This window comes from Cervus elaphus, chromosome 9 (genome assembly GCF_910594005.1).
Source record: "Cervus elaphus chromosome 9, mCerEla1.1, whole genome shotgun sequence".
Taxonomy (NCBI): domain Eukaryota; kingdom Metazoa; phylum Chordata; class Mammalia; order Artiodactyla; family Cervidae; genus Cervus; species Cervus elaphus.
The window spans coordinates 40,470,976-40,492,639 of record NC_057823.1 but is presented as its reverse complement, the minus strand read 5'-3'; the positions used below and the strand labels follow the sequence as shown (position 1 = coordinate 40,492,639).

Below are 21,664 nucleotides of genomic sequence, written 5' to 3'. Positions count from 1 at the left end.
CTTCCCATTAGACAACCCCTTAATCATCCCCCGCCCCCGGAGCTAGGGATTCGTTCAAAGGAACAGGGCGGGCAGGACCTAAAACGTCACCTCTTCCTGGTTGGTCTGCGGTGGGGTTCAGCCCCTACGTTCGAATTTCAGCACCTTCGTAGGATACCGAACTGCCAATTAGGGTCGAGCCCTCCTCGGGGACAGCAGAGGTGGGATCTCTGGATCACGCCCCAGACACCTGGCATTTGATTGGATGAACGAAGGTCAGTCATTCTCAGCAGTGCACTCTGATTGGACCACTCGGTGTGGGTGTGGTCCCGTTGGTTCACCCTGGCTTTTCCAGGGTTTAAAGGGGATGTGTTTGGCATTCTAGGCCTTCTGCGGGCCGGCCTTCTGCGGGCCGGCCTCAAGCGAGTTCGGTCAGTATGTCCGTCAGTATGCTTTTGGGTTGGCCCATCCTGGAGGGCGCACATCGGAGTCAAGGAGAGGCCTAGAGGAGGCTGGCGGCCTTCCTAGTTGCGACCCGACCTCCGGCCTGCCCACTGCGGGCGCCCCCGCCCTGCCCCCACAGCCGGATGTTGTGATTTCTCTCCACCCACGCGGCTTCGCCCGCCCTCGGCCTCTGCTGCCTTATAAGGCAGCGCTACCACCCCAAGCCGCAGGCAGGAGCTCACACCCATTATACAGGTGGGGAGCTGAGGTCCAGTGGCTGGCTTCAGGCCTAAGACTAGGAAGAAAACAAGGTTGAAATTTTACAGCTAATCAACACCTTCTAGTTCAACATCCTACTCCCTCCACCCTCACTTCACACACCAGGAAACGGAGGCTTGCCCAAACTTGCAAGTAAAGCAAAGCCAGATTCAACTAGGCTTCTCTGGTTCCTATCCATTCATTCATCCAAAAATGCAGAGCACATATTTCGTGCCAGGCACCGAGCCAGGAGCTTGGGAATACAGTAGTGCTAGCAAGATAGTCAGTCTCTCTGCCTACCTGCAAGGAGGATCAAGATGGTAATCCTATGAGTAAACAAATAATTGGGGTGGTCTGAGAGAATGATAAATGCTATTAAGACAGTAAGACAAAATAGTGAAGGGAATTGGTCTCAGGGTGTGACATTTGAGCAGATCCAACCACCCAAAGATCTAGAACAGTTTCAAGCAGAGACAATAGCAAGTGCAAAGCTCTGAGCCTAGAGTCAGTTTGCTATGTTCAGGGAACAGGAAGAAGGCCTGTGTAGCTTCTGAGCCCAAAAGTCTGATATGAAATGAAAGAGCAGGGATTTAAGTAGAACCTGGAAGGCTTTGCAAACCATGGAGAAGAGTTTGTTTTTCTTAAGTGAAATGTGAAGCCTTTGAAAGATTTCAAAGCCTTTTAGAAGATTACTCTAGCTAGTAGACTTTCAAGGGGACAAGAATGGAGACAGAACAAGCAGTTGGGAGGCTCTAGAATTCCAGGAGACAGGGGATGATGACTTGGACTAAGAAGGTGGCAGTGGAGATGTGGGGAAATGCATGGATCTAGGATACTTTGGGGACTAAAGATAAGTACCTTGAAAGAAGGAAAACCAGTGGTCAGTAGGACAAAGGACAGGTACCTCACCCACTGAAGGCTGTCATGTCCAAGTGAGACCGGAGAGTTAAGTGAGAATGTGCAGTTTTCAGAGGTAACTGGTGTGGGAAGGAAAGAGCTCTGGCAAGAGGCAGTACATGTTCAGAGTTCTATCGAGGAAGGTGGTGAGAGCTCATACATTTGGCCCCTGAGGGCAGAGCACTGAACTAGAGTTTCAGGTGCACATTGGGGTATGCATGATGAGGGGTGGGGGCAAGAAATGAGGCTCAGGCCTTCAAAAGAGGCCTGAATTAGGGAGCTTCTTGGAAGCTCAGCAAGTTTAGACTTCATTTTGAGGGTAGTGGGGAACTGTCCAGAGTGTGTTAAACCAGGAAGTAGTTTGATCTTATTTGCTTACTGTGTGCCATGCTAGGGGTGGGGTGAAGGGTCAGGAGAGAGAGGCTTAGGCTGTCTTGTAAACACCTATTATTTTGGTGCCCAGCATCTGAATACCCCTCCACTTTAGGAGGAAACCTATAAAATGCAGAGGCAGACCCTGTTCTCCACTAGGGAAATCAGAGAAGAGGCAAAATTTCCTCTCCAAGGTCCCTAGTACCTGGAGCATGTTTCCAATGTTTGCAAGCAGGTCTTGGAAATCCAAAGCAAGTGATTCATATCAGACATTAGAGGACCATTGAGGGTTCATTGTGGTGACAGTAGAAGAAGAAGGGGAGGAGGTCGAGCCAGGCCTTAGGAGGGTAGGTGGATTCAACAAAGCACCCAGTCAGTTCCTTGTCTGCCTCAGTTACCCAGAATTGGCTTCATTGTTGAGAATCACGTATCCTGAGTAAGGGCTTTCCTCATAGCTCAGTCGGAGAAGGCAATGGCAACCCACTGTAGTACTCTTGCCTGGGAAATCCCATGGACAGAGGAGCCCAGTAGGCTACAGTCCATGGGGTCGCTAAGAGTCGGACACGACTGAGTGACTTCACTTTCATGCACTGGAGAAGGAAATGGCAACCCACTCCAGTATTCTTGCCTGGAGAATCCCATGGACGGAGGAGCCTGGTGGGCTGCAGTCCATGGGGTCACAAGAGTTGGACATGACTTAGCAACTAAACCACCACCACCATCCTAAGTAAGACAGGCAGGAGGTCCTTTTAAGAGGAACTATTAGAGAGAGGAATGATACCCTGTGCTGGGGAGGTGGCCAGGGGGTGCAGAGAAGTGATCATATTGAGAGCTATCATGGAGATGGGATGAATAAGACCTGGCGACTGATAAGAGATAAGGACAGGAAGGTATCTCACACAACTCCCAGAATCTGACTCTTCAACCCATTCTCTGCTGCTGCTGCTGCTAAGTCGCTTCAGTCATGTCCGACTCTGTGCTACCCCATAGACGGCAGCCCACCAGGCTCCACCATCCCTGGGATTCTCCAGGCACAACCCATTCTCTATCTATGGCCAAAATGATCTTTTTATTTATTTATTTTTCAAAATGATTTTTAAAAAGGGAGATCAGGGGACTTCCGTAGTGATCCAGTGGTTAAGAATTTGCCTTACAGTACAGGGGAGTCAGGTTCAATCCCTGGTCAGGGAACTAAGATCCCACATGCCACGAAGCAACTAAGCCCTAAAAGCAGCTATTGAGCCCAAGTGCCACAACCACTGAAGCCTGTGTGCCTAGGTCCGTGCTCCACAAGAGAAACCACCACAATGAGAAGCACACAGACTGCAACAAAGAGTAGCCCTTGCTTGCGGCAACTAGAGAAAGCCTGCATGTAACAACAAAGACCCAGCACAACCCAAAACAGGAAAAGACAAATGCAGTGAAAGTGACGAAAGATAATGAAATGTCATCCTCAAGTCACTGACCTGTGTCAAGGCCTACATGATTGGGAACTGAAGTCTCTGGCCAACCATCAAGAAGAACCTGAAGTCAGTAGCTTTATGAATGAACTTGGAAATGGACCCTCCCCCAGTTGCACTATCTTTGAAGTGCCATAAAGTGAGGTATGCCTGTAAATGTTTGTAATTTAAGTTGCTAAATTTGGGAGCAATTTGCATCTCTTATTAGCTTCAGTAGATAACTAATTCACTTCCCATTACACTTATAAATAAAACCCAAACTGTTCCCCATGACATATTAGGGCCCAACTTGATCTGGGCCCATGTAGCTTTCCAACAATATTTCATACACCTTTCTCTCCTGTCACACTGTGGAGCTGTGTTGTCCAATACAGTAGCCACTGGCCACGTGTGCTATTTAAACTTAATTAATGAAAATCCAGTTCCTCAGTCACACTAGCCAGTTTTCAAATGTTCAATAGCCACATTTGACTAATGGCTATAGAATGTTTCCATCATCACAGAAGTTCTGATAGGCAGCACTCGTCTGGAGGAAGGAGAGGCTTCCATTTGTACAAAGGTTCCATGGTGACAGCCTGAACAACTGGGAGAAAAATGATGCCACTAAGTAAGGAGGAATGAAGGATGGTGGGCTGGGTACCTTCTGACCCCCTAAACTTGTCTTTGAATAGGTAGGTCTGCCACTTCTTGAAATCTTCCTTCCAAGTCCCTGCTATGAAGAAGGGCTGTCTATGTGTGTCTGTGTGGATCCAAGCCCTTGTGAGCAGGAACTTGATAGTTTCTCCCTTCTGATCCCGTAGATGCTACAGCTGTGGGAAGACAGAAACCTGAGTACCTTTCTGCTCTGATCCAAAGCAGATGATAAGGGACCCAGATGTTCAGGAGGAGCTGGGCATGTGTGTAGAAACTGCTAAAGTGGGGGTAGAGGTGTCCACATGGAAAAGTTTCTTTCTTTTTTTTTTCTTTAAAAATTTTTCTTTCTTTTTTTTTTTCTTGTTTCTCTTTTATATTCTTTCTAGGGAAAGTTTCTTTGTAAACTCCTATAGACTGAGCCCCAATCATATGCCAGCTTGGCCCTTTCACATGAATTCCCATTCAAGCATCTCAACAAGCCATGCTTGTTGGTCTGAGTGCCATTCCCTCCCTAAAGAGGTATGGTAATCAAGGTTCAGGAAAGCTGAGCACCTGACCCAGTGATCACACTGGGGGTCAGTGGCCAAGATGGGATTTGAAGTTTTCCTGATTCAAGTTCACTGCTATTTTTTCCCTCCAGTCCCTACTTCTAAGATCATTGTCCTATTCTTTAGGGTACTGACTTACAGAGCTGATCACTAGGGGTTTTGTTTTCTTTTGTTTTAGGAACTTGATGGTAACAACGTATAAATTCCTGCTTGCATCAGTTAGGAGTTTTTAATTGCAACTAAAACTGGCCAAGGTAAAAAAAAAAAAAAAAAAAAAAAGAAATTTATTGATTTAAGTAATTTAAAAGTATAAGTCGTGGTTCTGATTACAAGTGTCATTGCATCTCAGGTCTCAAATTGCGTCACTCAAAATTTGTCTTTCCCATACCCTGACTCAGCTTTTAAAGTGTTATCTTTATCTCAGCCCGTTCCTGAGATGTTAATGGCTGCCAGCAGCTTCAAGCTCACTTCCTACCAACAGGGCTACTTTTATAGAAAGAGAAAGACTCTATCTTGATTCTAGCAAAAAATCCTGGGATTGCCTCTCATTGGTTTGATTTGGGTCAGGTGTTCCCTTTGAACCAATCACTGAGGACAGAAAGAGGCAGTGTTCTTTTTTTAAATTGTGATAAAGTCTTTATTTTAAGAAAAAAATTAAGTTAAGAAAAAATTTAATGTTTCATTTTACAAAATACACCTGAAAGAAAATCACAGTATAAAGAAAGTTTTAAATCAAGGCGTCGCCAATTCCTACAGTATTAGTAATGTGTCTCAATTTCCAAAAGTAACTTCTAAAGAGCTTAAATTTAACCAAAAAAAAATTTTAAATGAAAATAAACTAGAATGAATAAACATGAGAAACATTCTTCTCTGAATTAAGGATCTAAGCATCTTGAGTTTTCCAAAAGAGGCACTGTTCTAGTTGGCCAGGCCTGGATCACATGTCCACTCCACCCTCAGCTGAGGGAAAGGGTAAGCTTTCTTCAGTCCACTTGATGGAAGGGGGAATGGGCCCCTCCCCAAAGGAACATTGAGGGCTCTTGCTAGATAAAGGGAGAATGGATGCTAAAGAAGGGAAATGACAGATGTCCACCAGAGGTTCTCAAATTATGTTCCAGCACTGTTGATACCTTGATTTTTCTGGAAGTCAAAGAAAGAGGCAGTAGGAACGGAGAGAAGTGGAGGATTTTGAGAAATATGTGGGTAGTGTAATGAACAGAACTTGAAGCCTGGTTAGACTTGAGGGATAAGGGAGAGTGAAAGCTTTTGTCTAGAAGCACTGGAATATGACTCTAGCTACTTATACAAAAGGGAATTTATATCATGGGAATGCCCTCAACGGTTCATAGCATCAGCTAGAAGGAATACACTTGGAAATAAGTAGGAATAAAGGACCACTAGAGGACCAGAATGTAGGAATTACAACTGTGATTGTCTACCTAATGTCTATTTCTTCCTCTTTTGCAGAGTCCTAATTCTGTTCCTGTGGCCACATGACCTGCATGTCTCTGACTTGGCTCCAGGGTTGATTGGCCTAAGAGAGTTATAGAGAACCCCTTACCCTTGCTAGAGATTGGTTAGGAGTAGCAGATAACCCAGTTGTGGCCACTGAGCCACGAGAGGAGGTCTGCTTCGGAATTTTGGGGAGGGAACTTTCCTCATTTATAAGAATGATCTAATGGAAGGGAAGGTCCTTCTTCACTGGAGTTTAGACATGATTCTTGGAGCTGTGGTAGTCATTTGGTGGCCATGAGGGAATCAGCTTGAAGTATGCACACTGAGGACCATAGTAAACAAAAGAAAAAAGAACTTGGGTTCTTTCTTTCTTTTTTTTTTTTTGAGTATAATTGCTTTACAATGTTAGGTTAGTTTCTGCTGCACAAGAGTGTGAATCAGCCAAGAACATGGACTCTTGATGACATTGTTAAACCACTGAAAGCTCTGTTCCTGGAGCCCTTCCACTCTAGAGCTCTTATGATATGAAATGATAAATTTAAATTTCCTTGCTACTTAAGCTTGGGTTTTGGAAGGCATCCTGACTTATACCATGGAGCAGGGACAGTCTGGCCAGGGTACAGTTGGTGAAATGGCATACCTCCAACCCTGGCACTTTTCACCACCCTTGCTTGTGTGGCCTGTTCAGGATTCAGAATCCTGGGAGTGAGAGCCTGTTGGCCCAGTTTAGGTCTCTCTGATTACCTTAATGTAGGGAGAGGGTGATCTAGCCCGTTAGGCTTCCATAGTGGGAAGTGGTCACTGGAAATTACCCTTCCCCCACACAATAGGGAAGTTGTTGTTGTTCAGTTGCTAAGCTGTGAAGAACAACTCCCTTATTGTGTAAGGGAAGGGTAATTTCCAGTGACCACCTCCCACTATGGAAGCCTAATGGACTAGATCACTCTCTCCCTACACTAACATAGTCAGAGAGACCTAAACTCAATCAATGGGTGCTCTCTCCCAGGATTCTGACTCTTTGCAACTCCATGGGCTCCTCTTTCCTCCACTGTCTCCTGGAGTTTGCTCAAACTAATGTCCATTGAGTTGGTGATGCTATCTAGCCATCTCATCCTCTGCCGCCCCCATCTCCTTTTGCCTTCAATCTTACCTAGAAGCAGGGTCTTTTCCAATGAGTTGGCTCCTTGCATCAGGTGGCCAAAGTATTAGAGCTTCAGCAACGGTTCTTCCAATGAATATTCAGGGTTGATTTCCTTTAGGATTGACTGGTTTGATCTTGCAATCCAAGAGACTCTCAAGAGTCTTCTCCAACACCACAATTTGAAAGTATCCATTCTTTAGTGATCAGCCTTCTTTATGGTTCAACTCACATGTTCATACATGACTACTAGAAAAAACATAGCTTTCACTATATGGACCTTTGTTGGCAAATGATTTCTTTGCTTTTTAATATGCTGTCTATGTTTGTTGTAGCTTTCCTTTCAAGGAGCAAGCACCTTTTAATTTCATGGCTGTAGTTACTGCCTGCAATGATTTTGGAGCCCAAGAAAATCAAATCTGTCACTGTTTCCACTGTTTCCCCATCTATTTGCCATGAAGTGATGGGACCAGATGCCATAATCTTCGATTTTTGAGTGCTGAGTGAAAGACAGCCAGCCTTTTTGCTCTCTTCTCTCACCCTCATCAACAGGTTCTTTAGTTCCTCTTCATCTTCTGCCATTAGAGTAGTATTGTCTGCATATTTGAGGATGTTGATATTTCTTCCAGCAGTCTTGATTCCAGCTTGTGATTCATCCAGCCTGGCATTTCCCATGATGTCTTCTGCACAGAAGTGAAATAAACAGAATAACAATATACAGCCTTGTTGTATTCCTTTCCCAACTTTGATACATGTCCTGTTCTAACTATTACTTCTTGACCCAAGTATAGGTTTCTCGGGAGACAGGTAAGGAAGTCGATACTCTCATCTCTAAGCATTTTCCACAGTTTGTTGTCATCCACACAGTCAAAGGCTTTAGCATGGTCAATGAAACAGAAGTAGATGTTTTTTGGAATTCCCTTGCTTTCTCCATGATTCAGTGAATGTTGGCAATTTGATCTCTGGTTTCTCTGCCTCTTCAAAACCCAGCTTGTACATCTAGAAGTTCATGGTTCACATACTAGGCTAAAACCTAGCTTGAAGGATTTTGAGCATAATGTTGCTATCATGTAAAATGAGTGCAATTGTACAGTAGTTTGAATGTTCTTTGGCATTGCCCTTCTTTGGGACTGGAATGAAAACTGACCTTTTCAGTCCTGTCACCACTGCTGGGTTTTCCAAATTTGCTGGCATATTGAGTGCAGCACTTCAACAGCATCATCTTTTACAATTTGAAATAGCTCAGCTGGAATTCCATCACCTTCACTAGCTTTGTTTGTGGTAATGCTTCCTAAGGCCCACTTGACTTCACATTCCAGGATATCTGACTTTAAGTGAGTAACCACACCCTCATGGTTATCCAGGTCACTAAGACCTTTCTTGTATAGTTCTTCTGTGTATTTTTGCCACCCCATCTTAATCTCTCCTGCTTCTGTTAGGTCCTTGTGGTTTCTGTCCTTTACTGTGCCCATCCTTGCATGAAATTTTCCCTTGATATCTCTCATTTTGTTGAAGAAATCTGTCTTTCACATTCTAATGTTTTCCTATATTTCTTTGCATTGTTCATTTAAGAAGGCCTTCTTATCTCTTCTTGCTGTTCTCTGGAACTCTGCATTCAGTTGGGTATATCTTTCCCTCTCTCCCTTGCATTTTGCTTCTCTTCTTTCCTCAGCTATTTGTAAAGACTTCTCAGACAACCACTTAGCCTTCTTGCCTTTCTATTTCTTTGGGATGGTTTTGGTCACTGCTTCTTGTACAGCATTATGAACTTCCATCCATAGTTCTTCAGGCACTCTGTCTAGCAGATCTAATCCCTTGAATATATTCATCACCTCTACTGTATAATCATAAGAGATTTTATTTAGGTCATACCTGAATGGCCTAGTGGTTTTCCCTACTTTCTTTAAGGTAAGCCTTAATTTTGCAATAAGGCACTCATGATCTAAGCCACAGTCAGCTCCAGGCCTTGTTTTTCCTGACTGTATAGTACTTCTCCATCTTTGGCTGCAAAGAGCATAATCAATCTGATTTTGGTATCACTCTCTGGTTGTGTCCATGTCCATGTGTAGAGTTGTCTCTTGCGTTGTTGGAAGAGGGTGTTTGCTATGACCAGTGTGCCGTGCTTCATTTTGTACTCCAAGGCCAAACTTGCCTTTTTTTCCCAGGTATCTCTTGACTTCCTACTTTTGCATTCCAATCCTCTATGATGAAAAGAACATTTTGTATGTGTGTGTGTGTGTGTGTGTTAGATCTACAAGGTGTTGTAGGTCTGCATAGAACCAGTCAACTTAAGCTTCTTCAGCATCAGTAGTTGGGGCATAGACTTGGATTACTGTTATGTTGAATGGTTTGCCTTGGAAAAGAACTGAGATTATTCTGTTGTTTTTGAGACTGCACCCAAGTATGGCATTTCAGACTCTTTTGTTGACTATGAGGGCTATTCCCTTTCTTCTGAGGGACTCTTGTCTACAGTAGTAGATATAATGATCATCTGAATTCAATTTGACCATTCCTGTCCATTTTAGTTCACTGATTCCTAAGATGTCAATGTTCAGTCTTGCCATCTCCTGCCTGACCACATCCAATTTACCTCGATTCATGGACCTAACATTCCAGGTTCATATGCAATATTGTTCTTTACAGAATCAGACTGTACTCTCACCACCAGACACATCCACAACTGAGCATCGTCTCTACTTTAGCCCAGCTGCTTCATTCTTTCTAGAGCTATTGTTAATTGCCCTCTGCTCTTCCCCAGTAGCATATTGGATCACAGGCTTGTCACGGCAAAGGGACTTGTGTAACTCAGTGAAGCTATGAGCCATGCTGCGCAGGGCCACTCAAGATGGATGTATCATAGTGAAGAGTTCTGAAAAAATGTGGTCCACTGGAGGAGGGAATGGCAAACCACTCCAGTATTCTTGCCTGGGTAACCCTGTGGACAGTATGAAAAGGCAAAAAAGACATCATGCTGGAAGATAAACCTCCCCAGTTGGAATGTGTCCTATATATCCTGGGGGAAGAGTAGATGGCAATAGGGGTGGGTTGACCCCAAATATGAGCTTCCCAGGTGGCACTAGTGGTAAAGAACCTGCCTGCCAGTGCAGGAAATTTAAGAGACATGGGTTCAGCCCTTGGGTCGGGAAGATCCCCTGGAGGAGCACATGGCAACCCACTCTGGTATTCTTGTCTGGAGAATCCCATGGACAGAGGAGCCTGGTGAGCTACAGTCCGTGGGGTTGCAAAGAGTCAGACACAACTGAAGCAACTTAGCATGCACACACAACCCCAAATAGAAACTAGCAGACTAGAAGAGGAGGGGGGAACAGATGTTGAACATCCAAATACTCATGAATATCCACCTCTGGTCCCAGCAGACTGGTTGTCTCATCTCACATTCCATATAAAGCAACCAGTGCTTACCGTATTCTCCATCTGCCATGCCACATTCAGGCTTCTGTGAAGCTGTAGTACTTGCCTGCCTGGAAGCCCTTCTCTCCCTTTCCCACCTGCAACTTCCTATTCTTTGTGACGATGTGTTTAAAAGGCCCCTTCCATTTGGAGGGAGAGCTGGTACATCAGATGGAAGGAGCCAGTATGGGACCAGTTCTAGGCCACAGACTGTATTCAGGAACTGAAATCAAGACCTGATGAAGGTGCTTTCACCTTAATGAGTCGTCTATACATCTCACGGTTTCACTTTCATCATGGTCTTATTAGCCATTACTTCCACTTTTGAAAACAATTGTTGAAGTGGTGCCTCTACTCCCGCCTTCCTGTTGCTGTGTTTCTGTCCCAGGAAATCTTCCATGACCTGCCTCTCTTCCATCAGAATCAAGAATTTGCTATATTCTGTCTTCACTTCATTTCCCACAAATTACTTTGGACCAGTCAGGACTTCTTTGATTGAAAATGATGGAAGTCCATTCAAATTGATTTTAATTGGTACATGTAACTGAGAGTTCTTGAGGCTATCTCTAGTTTTAGGATCCAGATTCTCAAACAAAATAATCAATAATCACTCTACCTGTGTTATCAAATGCTGGGTAGCAAATAATCCTAAAATTTATGGTTTAAAACAACAAAAGTCAATGAGGATTTTCACAACTTCAGAGGTTCAAGAATTTAGGAGCTGTCTAGCTGGATGGTCTGGCTTGAGGTCTCTAATGAGGTTGCAGGCCAGATGCTCGTTGGGGCTGCAATATCCATGTCAAAAGTGTTCATTCACATGACTGTCCAATTGGTGTTGATTGTTGGCTGAAGACTTTACTTTCTTCCCTCATGGGCCTCCCTGAAGGGCTACTTGAGTGTCCTCGCAGCATGGCAGCTGGCCTCCCCCAGAGTGAGTGATCCATGAGACCAAGACTGAAACTGCAATCCCTTTTATGACCTGGGCTCACAAGTCAAACATTATCATTTCTGCCATATTCTACTGGATACAGAAGAGCTCTGACCCAGTGTAGGAAGAGACTATTCAAGGTCATGAATTCCAGGAGGTGAGGGTCTATGGGTACCATCTAGGAGCTTGCTTCCTATAGCATTCTTCCATCCTCCCTTCCCTGTTTGCTCTGCTACTCCTATATGCTTCATTCTCAGGCAGGCATATGTATGCCTCCCCAGGCAGTGATAGAGATGGCCATCAGCATCTCCAGGATTGCATTCTTAGGGACTCCAAGAGGAAGAAAGTACTTGTATCCTAAAAGTTCTGGTGAAAAGTCCCAAGGCTGACTCCAATTGGCCAAACTTGTGTATGGCTTATCCCTGAACCAATCCCTGTGGTCTAGAAATACCATACTCTGATTGGCCAGACCTAGGCCACACCCCCAGCCCTAGAACTGAAGGTAGAGTGGGCAGCACTAGAGACTCATGGAGGGGATGAAGGAGGAATGATTTTCAAAGGAAAAATCAGGGTATCCTTACTGAACCAAGATAAATGGCTGTTAGGAAGGAAAAATAATACATGCTGAACACATCTCCCTTCCTTGTGCTCCAATTGCATATTTTAGCACTTCTTGGTTTAGTAATTTTGGTATTTTTTCCATGGGATCATTTACCTACTTTGTAGGTAGAACTCTAAGATGGCCCCCAAGACCCTGGTGTAAGCATACCTTCTCCCAGTTATTTAATCAAATTCTAATCTAGAGGCTTCTGTACAAGAATGCTATGAATATAAGTAAGGTCCTAAATCACTTGACCTTAAGAGAGGGAGATTTTCCTTAGTGGGTCTGACCTAATCAGATGAATCCTTAAAAGGGACAGGGTTCTTCCTAACAGAGGAAATTCAAAGGGTGAGAAAGAGTCAACATGGCAGAGATTCTCTGTTGTTGGCTTGGAAAATTGAAGGGACTCTATGGCAAGAAATGCAGGAAGCTTCTAGCAGTTGAGGGCAGCCCCTAGCTGATGGCTTGCAAGGAAACAGGGACCTCACTTTTTATAAATGCAAAAAACTGAATTCTGCCAATGACCTGAATGACCTTGGAAGGGAATTTTTCCCCAGAGCCTCCAGAGAACTCAGCCTTGAACTCAGTTTTGTGAAACTGAGCAGAAAACTGAGTCACGCAGTGTAGGACTTTAGACCCAGAGATTTGTGAACTAACTATGGGTATTATTTTAATCTGCAAAGTTTGTAGTTAATTTTAGACAGCAATAGAAAATGAATACATTTCCCCATTGGAGAAGGAAATGGCAACCCACTCCAGTGTTCTTGCCTGGGATATCCCATGGACAGAGGAGCCTGGTGGACTACAGTCCATGGGGTCGCAAAAGAGTTGAACGTGACTTGGCAACAAAACAACAAGATACTTCCCCATGGACTCTCAGATTCCCAAAGTAGGGAGCTTCTTTTGGATTTCCTTACCCTCCTCATCCCCAGTAGGCCTGGAAATGAGGCAACCTCTCTTCCTGCTTCCAGTTCTACTATCTGAGAAAGATGGGGGGAGCCCCACTCCTTATTATTCTACTGCCATCCACTAGCTCCCGGCTTTACCATCCTTAGGGGTTCATCAGGGAAACTCTTTGCTTGACTTCCCATAAACAGCCTAGAAGGGCAGCTCAGCCAATCTCTGCTCCCCAGGCCTCAGGGACCTTTGACCAGTTCTATTGATCTGGACTCCTGGTCAAGTGGTTGGACCAACAGAGAGACGCCATGAGGGCTCTGCTGCTCCTGGGGGCCCTGCTGGTGAGCCTGGAGTCAACGGTTTCGGTGAGGACTGTGGGAACCAGGAGGGTTATACTGGGATGGCCCTGGTGGGTTCCTGTCACAGCTTTGGCCTCTGACCATGACCTTTTGGCCCAGGAGACTGGAAGTCCTGTTTGGAAAGACGAGGCAAACCCATAAGGCCCAAGTAGAGGAGAGAGAGAATAGACAGACTGGTGGCTATCAGAATGTGGCCTGCATTTCTGGGGGAGAGGGAAATTGAGGAGACAACAGGAGGAGTGAAGAGGGGTCCAGGCCTTTGGAGGAAATCTCTGCAATTCGGGGCTGTAAGAGGAAGCTGGGGACTAGCATGGGACGGGAGCAGGCAATGACTTTCTGGCAAAATTCCCTCTCTTCTTCTCTCCCCTGTAGACTCCACCTTGGAAAGGCCCCAAGAAGCATAAACTCACAGAGAGTGAGCACACAGTGGGTAAGTAGCCTGGGACCACCTCCAGAGAGAGCCTCGGACAGGGATGAGTCATGGTAGGGGTGTGCAGATTGTTAGTCTCTGGCCCTTGGAGTAGGAGGGAGGATCCTGGGCACTCTTCACTCTTACCCCCGGAGTTGTCTGGCTGGCATTCAGACCTGGGTGCATGCTATGTGTCGAGTCTTGTGCAAGTGGGTGTTGCAGACCCAGAGTGATAGTGAGCTGTGTGCTCCTTGAGGGCAGGTCGGGGCTGTATCTGAGTGCCTGGCCCAGCCCCTGCTCTTCTTCCTCAGCTTCCCAGGCCTGTCTCATCCTTTCCTCTTCTAGATGTATCTCACAGGCATCAGGCAGGCCACACAAAGGCCAGGGCCCTTGACAGACAAGAAAGGACTGAGAGCAGGGCCTTAGAGCCCAAATGCTTCTGAATCCCAGCTTCATCACTCATGGGCTGGGTGGCTCTGGGTCAGTGACTTGACTTCTCCAAGCTTAAATTTCCCCACCTGTAAAACCAGGCTGGTAATGGTAAAACTCTTAAGGTTGCTGAGAAGAAGAAATGAGTCATTTATCCTAGTGAGACATTCAGCCCACATTTTGGTGCATGGTAAATGCTTAAAATATATTGACTTTTATTATCAAGTTTCCTTTTAGATGGGGGATATCTGCCATCTCCCCCTAGCTCCCTATTGTCTTTATTCTTCTAGACACTAAATATTTACCTAGAGTTGCAAACTAGAGCTTGCTCTGGTAAGCCTGGCCTGGTGGGATGAGACACAGTCCCTCAGCATGGCCCTGAGGCCCAGCCCAGCCAACCCTGACTACCTCATCTCCTCTCTTCAGCACTTCGCACCCAGCCAAATGGCTCTCCTCCCTCTAGCCTGACCCAACCTAGCTGCTCTGTCCTTGCCTAACCACCAACTTAAGGTTCTCCATTCCATCTGGGCTTCCCTTGTGGCTCAGCTGGTAAAGAATCTGCCTGCAATGCAGGAGACCTGGGTTCAATCCCTGGGTTGGGAAGATCCCCTGGAGAAGGGAAAGGCTACCCACTCCAGTATTCTGGCCTGGAGAATTCCATGGACTATACAGTCAAAAAGAGTTGGACACAACTGAGCAATTTTCACTTGCTGTTTTTTCATTCCATTTGCATCTTAAAGATCTATCTCAAATGCTTCTCCCTCTTTCTTTATTATCCTGTCCGTGATTTGGCCCTCAGCACAAGTACCACTATACCTTTAAGAACAAAATATGAGCTGATGTATATCAAACACAGACTCTCAATGTTTTACAGACACAATCTCATTTAAGTTTCACAACACTCATTTGAAGTATATACAGTCAATTCTCATTATTCCTAGCAGTCGTGTTCTATAAAGTCACCATGAATACTGAATTAGCAAAAACCAAACCATTACTCCTAGAGGAAATATAGGGTTAGGTTCCTGTGAGCTCTGGTTACATTTTCATCAACCATCAATACATAACCTTGCCTTATATGTGATTTTGTTTAAAGACACTTTACTTAATAGATGTTGTTGATTCATTGATATTGAGCTCAGGGCCAGCGGCACTATTAGCTCACACCTGGATGAAGCTTATCTAGTCCGAAAATGTCCTCTGTAATATACATCACAGCCCTCTTGTGCTGTAGGAACACTGGACCACACTCCAGCACTCTACTTGGCAGCCATTTTCAAGCAAAATCATTTACCAAAAGCACAAAATTTGAAAATGTGGCACTAAATAGAGTGTGAAAAGGACCCTTATTTTCAGTAGGAGCTGAATAAGAAGCAGAACATCACTTCGTTTGACCTTAGCTGGGAATGTGCACTTCGGGTGACTCAAATTGGTCACCACTCTGTACATGTCTACAAATGATTGTGAAAGCACCTTGAGTATTGGTTTGAGGTTACAGATAAGTTTTAGTGAGACATGTAGATAAGCAAACACAGAAGCTGAATAATGAAGCTCAACTGTACTATTTTTTAAAAATTATGATAGCAATATTTTTATTGTAAAAACTACAGAAGTTACAGAAATAGAAGAGAAGGAAAAGTTACCCACAATCCACTATCTTCCAAAAACCACTTTTACAAATTTTGGAGATATCCTTCTAGATTTATTTTTTTATGCATATGTAAAAATACTTGTAAAAAATAGGACATGCTGTTTTTTACTTACTTTGTTTAAAATTATGAATATCTTTCTGTACAAATAGACCTATATTGTTTTTTTTTTATTGTGGTAAAATACACATAACATAAAATGCTCTACCTCAGCTATTTATTTCTTTGGCTGCACTGGGTCTTTGTTGAGGCACATTGGGACCTCCCTAGTTGCAAAACCTATGACTTAGAGCACAGGTTCAGTAGTTGCAGCACTCAGGACTTAATTGCCCCACAGCTTGTGGGATCTTAGTTCCCTGATCGGGGATCGAACCCACATCCCCTGCATTGACAGGTGGACTCCTAACCACTGGATCACTAGGGAAGTCCCTATCTCAACCATTTTTAAGTCGAGTTCAGTGGTATTAAGTATGATAGTATTGTTGTGCAATCCTTACCACCATCCATCTCTACAATTCTTTTCATCTTGCAAAACCTAAACCCTTCATCTTAACTATGTATTATTTTTGCCATTTTAGACATGAGGCAAGTAAGGCTCAGAATGGTCAAGTAACTTCAACATTCAGCAAGTATTTATTAAGTGCCTGCTTTGTGGCAAGCAGTCTTCTAGGCCTGGGGGCTGCAGATTTGTCCGAAGTCACCCAGTTAGTAGTTGGTGGAGTCAGGAGTCCACTCCAGCTGTCAGACTCCAGACCCCAACTCTTAAGCAGGATGTGGTCTTGAAGGTAGGGCTTCCCAGGTGGTACTAGTGGTAAAGAACTTGCTCGCCAATACAGGAGACATAAGAGACACAGGTTCAATCCCTGGATCCTCTGGAGAAGGGCATGGCATCCCATTCCAGTATTCCTGCCTGGATAATCCCCATAGCGTGCACGCATGGTCTTGAAGGTCTTTTCAAAGGTCTATCCTTCTTCCAACCAGACTCTGAGGGTGGTCCTTGGTCAATGGGGGCACAGGGAAAGGCATTAAGGAGTGTGTTATCCTTACAGTTCTCACTGTCACCGGGGAACCCTGCCACTTCCCCTTCCAGTACCACCGGCAGCTGTATCATAAATGCATCCACAGAGGCCGGCCAGGCCCCCGACCTTGGTAAGACTACCCACAAAGGGCTGGAGCAGGGGCCTTCTGTGGACTCTGCCCAGCCTTCTGTCCAGGGAACCCTGCTTGAAGAGAGGGGGTTGTGATAGGGGAGGTGAGCTTAGCCTCTTGGGCAGAGCAAGGAAGCCTCATCTCTTTCTTTTATTTATTGAAGTATAGTTGATTGACAATGTTGTGTTGGTTCCAGGTATGCTGCAAAAGGATTCAGTTATATATATATATATACGTATACATGGGCTTCCCTAGTGGCTTAGCTGGTAAAGAATCCGCCTGCAATGCAGGAGCCTGGGTTCAGTCCTTGGGTTGGGAAGATCCCCTAGAGAAGGGAAAGGCTACCCACTCCAGCATTCTGGCCTGGAGAATACATGTGTGTGTGTGTGTGTGTGTGTGTATGTTATTATAAGACGTTGAAAATAATTACTTGTGGATGGGGAACACATGTAAATCCATGGCTGATTCATGTCAATGTATGGCAAAAACCACTACAATATTGTAAAGTAATTAGCCTCCAACTAATAAAAATAATTGGGAAAAATAAAAAATAAAAAAATAAAATAATTACTTGTGTTATACAGTAAATCCTTGTTGCTTATCTATTTCATGTATAGTAGTTTCTCTCCATTAATCTCATATTCCTAATTTATCCCCTCCCTTTCCACTTTGGGAACTGTAAGTTTGTTTTCTATGTCTGGGAGTCTGTTTCTATTTTGTACATAGATTCACATGTATTATTGTTTAGATTCCACATGTAAGTGATAGCATATAATATTTATCTTTATCTGACTTGCTTCACTTAGTATACTAATTCCCTAGGTCCATCCATGTTGCTGCAAATGGCAATATTTTATTCTTTTGTTATGGCTGAGTAATATTCCATTGTGTATGTACCACCTCTTCTTAAACCAATCATCTGTTGATAGGCACTTGGGTCACTTCCACATCTTAAGTTTCCTCTCTTTCTACAGGTGTGCTACCACCCCCAACTTTGAGAAGGACCAACGATGGGCATACTGCCTGGAACCCAAGAAAGTGAAAGGTGCCATACAACCTCTGGAGTGACCCAGGGCCCTCTCCCCACCCCTAGCTCCTCTCCTGGGTATCATCAGACCCAAAATACATGGGATTCTGGGCCCACCTATCTCCTTCTCCCCCAGAGGGAGAAGTTCTAAGAGTGGGTAGCCTCATTTTGCAGGTGGGTAAACTAAGGCTTGGAAACTTGGAGGGCCAAGGTCAAAAGACAAGCATGTTTGGGTAGGGACTTGGCCCCCATCTGTCCGACTCCGGCTCCCTGCTCTTTCTCCCTCTGTGTCCATCTCTCAGACCACTGCAGCAAACACAATCCCTGCCAGAAGGGAGGGACCTGTATGAACATGCCCGATGGCCCACACTGCATCTGTGCAGATCACCTCACTGGGAAGCACTGCCAGAAAGGTGAGGAGATGCTGAGGCCAGGGATGGGGGCACTGGGCAACAGGGGCAGCCTCAGACCCACTGGAGAAGTCCTGTGGATTCCCGGAGACTTGGCATGGTTCCTCTTCTCCTTTTGTCCCCAGAGAAGTGCTTTGAGCCCCAGTTTTTCCAGTTCTTCCACGAGAATGAAATATGGCATAGGCTTGAGCCAGCAGGTGTGGTCAAGTGCCAATGCAAGGGTCCGAATGCCCAATGCAAGCCACTGGCCAGCCAGGGTGAGTAGACTGGCTGGGAGCTGGGCAGGGACCAGAGTGCACGGTGAGGAAGAAAGGCTGGCAGGAGGCCAGGTGGTGTGCCACTGTAAGAGGGAGCTCTCTGAGCCCTCTTTGGGCCTAGGGATGACTCAGAGTGCTCCTTCTCCCAGTCTGCCGCACCAACCCGTGTCTCAACGGGGGCAGCTGCCTACAGGCGGAGGGCCACCGCCTGTGCCGTTGCCCTGCTAGCTTCGCGGGACGTTTGTGCGATGTAGGTGAGTTAAGGTCTCTAGGAAGCGGAAGCCCCACCCCACGTGGGAAGGACTTGCAGAGAGGGAGGAGGGGGAGTGGCGCCGTGGGTGCGAGGGCGGCTGGGGGCAGGGGGGAGGGGCCAAATCATCACCTAGCGGCGGCGGGGAGCCTCCTCTCTCCCCAGACCTCAAGGCGAGTTGCTACGACGACCGCGATCGCGGACTCAGCTACCGCGGCACGGCCAGGACCACGCTGTCCGGAGTACCCTGTCAGTCGTGGGCCTCCGAGGCCACCTACTGGAATGTGACCGCAGAGCAAGTGCTGAACTGGGGACTGGGCGACCACGCCTTCTGCCGGTGCGCGCGTGGGACGCGGCTGGAAGTCCCCTTCCGCCCCAGGGCCCTTCTAGGGCTTCTCACGTTCAAAACAGCGCCTCCACCTCACCTCGTGGTTACAGGAACCCCGACAACGACACCCGCCCGTGGTGCTTCATTTGGAAAGGCGACCAACTGAGCTGGAATTACTGCCGCCTGGCACCTTGCCAGGCCGCAGCTGGGCACGAGGTCTTCCCCTTGCCCTCGCCGTCGGCTTTGCAGAAACCTGAGTCCACGACCCAGACCCCGCTTCCATCCCTGACTTCAGGTAGTCGGAAGGGGTCGAGCGGAGAGGGCGCGGGACGAGCTATATTCCAACCGATCGACCGTGGGTCTCCAGGTCCTCAGCCTGGGCTCTTCCCACAGGCTGGCACTCACCGCCCGAACAGCCGACTCTTCTGGCCGGCGCAGGCCCCGGGGGCTGTGGACAGCGGCTCCGCAAATGGCTGTCCTCGCTGAACCGCGTCGTCGGAGGACTGGTGGCGCTCCCCGGGGCGCACCCCTACATCGCCGCGCTGTACTGGGGCCAACATTTCTGCGCCGGCAGCCTCATCGCTCCCTGTTGGGTGCTGACTGCGGCTCACTGCCTGCAGAACCGGCGAGTGTCCTCGAGCTCAGCTCCCCGCCCGGGACCCCCCTAGCGTCTCTCTCCTCTGCGCCCAGCTTCCGCGCGACACCTGAACTCGTGCCCTACCTCTCTGCGTCCCCGCCCACCTTTGCCCCCTTCTCCCTTTCAAAGCTTCCCAGGAGGAAGCCAAAACCTATTTGGGGGTTCGGAAGAAGGGGGCTCCCGCAGGATGCCTGTGGCCCGCTCTGAGCGCGCTTTCTTTTTCCGACGCTGTCCCCAGACCTGCGCCGGAGGAGCTGACCGTGGTGCTCGGCCAGGACCGCCACAACCAGAGCTGTGAGCAGTGCCAGACGCTGGCAGTGCGGGACTACCGCCTGCATGAGGCCTTCTCGCCCATCACCTACCAGCACGACCTGGGTGCGTGGAGGAACGCCCGCGGGGATCAGGGAAAAGGGTGTGCAGAGCTCGAAGTCCGGGCGTCCCGGTCTTACGCTTCTCCCCGCGCGGGTTAGCTCTGGTGCGCTTGCAGGAGAACGCGGACGGCTGCTGCGCGCATCCGTCGCCTTTCGTTCAGCCAGTGTGCCTGCCGAGTAGCGCCGCCCGCCCCGCCGAATCCGAAGCCGCAGTCTGCGAGGTGGCCGGCTGGGGTCACCAGTTCGAGGGTAGGCAGAACGGCTGGAAGCAGGAGGGAGGCTTCTGGCCACCGGGGTAGGCAAGAGAAGCCTGCAGGTAGACAGGTGGGGCCTACCTGGTGGATTGTGGGGACGTGCAGGGCCCCTGTCTCTGCAGTCTGCTTCTCCAAGGGCTTGAAATTCACTGTTGGGGGAGTGGGGGAGTCCCCAGAACTCCTGTGGCGAAGCGGGAGAGCCGCACGTTCTCTGGGTTCCCTCTGGGCACTGGGCTGCAAGGGCTACTAGAACGCTGACCCGCGTTGGAGCCTCAGGTGGGTTGGATGGGGAGCAAGGTTTTGAGCCACTGGATGGGAAGTGGGGGTGGGGTTCAGAAGCAGTCCTGTTTCCTCCTGGTCGGTTCTCATCACAGCTCCTCTCTGGCTTCCTGTCTATGAAATAGGTGTTAAAGGCAATTCATTCCCTCCCGGGCTTGCTGCGAGGAAGACAGGAGATTATAGCGGGTTTGAAAGAGCCTGGTAAAGCCAGGTCCATGGTCTGGGCGTCAAGCGGACTCTGGAGGGGTGTGAGGAGGGTGCTCTCGGTTCGCAGGTGGGGAATATTCCAGCTTCCTGCAGGAGGCTCAGGTGCCGCTCATCGACCCGGAGCGCTGCTCCGCCCCCGACGTGCACGGAGCAGCCTTCACCCGCGGCATGCTCTGCGCTGGCTTCCTCGAGGGCGGCACTGATGCGTGCCAGGTGAGCCTGGGGCCCGCTTGGCGCCCTTCCCCAACCCAGTCAAGGGCGGACACCAGCCAAGGACGCTGAGCCGCGTGTTCCCAACCCAGGGTGACTCCGGAGGCCCTCTGGTGTGTGAGGATGAGACCCCTGAGCGCCAGCTCATCCTGCGAGGCATAGTCAGCTGGGGCTCAGGTTGCGGCAACCGCTTGAAGCCGGGTGTGTACACTGACGTGGCCAACTACCTAGCCTGGATTCGGGAGCACACGGCTTCCTGACAGCCCGGCGACTGTCTTTCCCTTCTGAGCAGTTCTGGAATGGAAGCGTGGCTGACGCGGGGGATTATGGATAGCCAAGATTGTTTTCCATTCTCCCCAGCGCTTCCAGCCCAGGGCCGGGCATGGCATAGGCACTCAATAAAGTGCTTTTGAAGATG

The 21,664-nt window shown here is 47.5% G+C and overlaps 1 protein-coding gene across 5 annotated transcripts; it reads left to right on the top strand.

Moving 5' to 3' along the window:
- Window positions 1-117: 117 nt before the first annotated feature.
- Window positions 118-21,664, top strand: F12 (coagulation factor XII). Of its 5 annotated transcripts, none has more exons than XM_043912386.1 (16): window positions 239-254; window positions 11,482-11,680; window positions 13,258-13,386; window positions 13,753-13,810; window positions 16,917-17,016; window positions 17,991-18,061; window positions 18,346-18,456; window positions 18,579-18,710; window positions 18,860-18,964; window positions 19,126-19,297; window positions 19,399-19,583; window positions 19,682-19,913; window positions 20,164-20,300; window positions 20,396-20,545; window positions 21,104-21,249; window positions 21,339-21,664. In XM_043912386.1, the coding sequence occupies exons 3-16, from the start codon at window positions 13,330-13,332 to the stop codon at window positions 21,504-21,506; spliced, it is 1,824 nt and encodes a 607-aa protein (XP_043768321.1). In that variant the 5' UTR covers window positions 239-254; window positions 11,482-11,680; window positions 13,258-13,329; the 3' UTR covers window positions 21,507-21,664. The 5 variants fall into 5 exon arrangements, with proteins under 5 accessions (XP_043768322.1, XP_043768321.1, XP_043768320.1 ...); XM_043912385.1 differs by lacking the exon at window positions 239-254 and adding an exon at window positions 3,409-3,554; XM_043912387.1 differs by lacking the exon at window positions 11,482-11,680 and having other exon boundaries at window positions 118-254.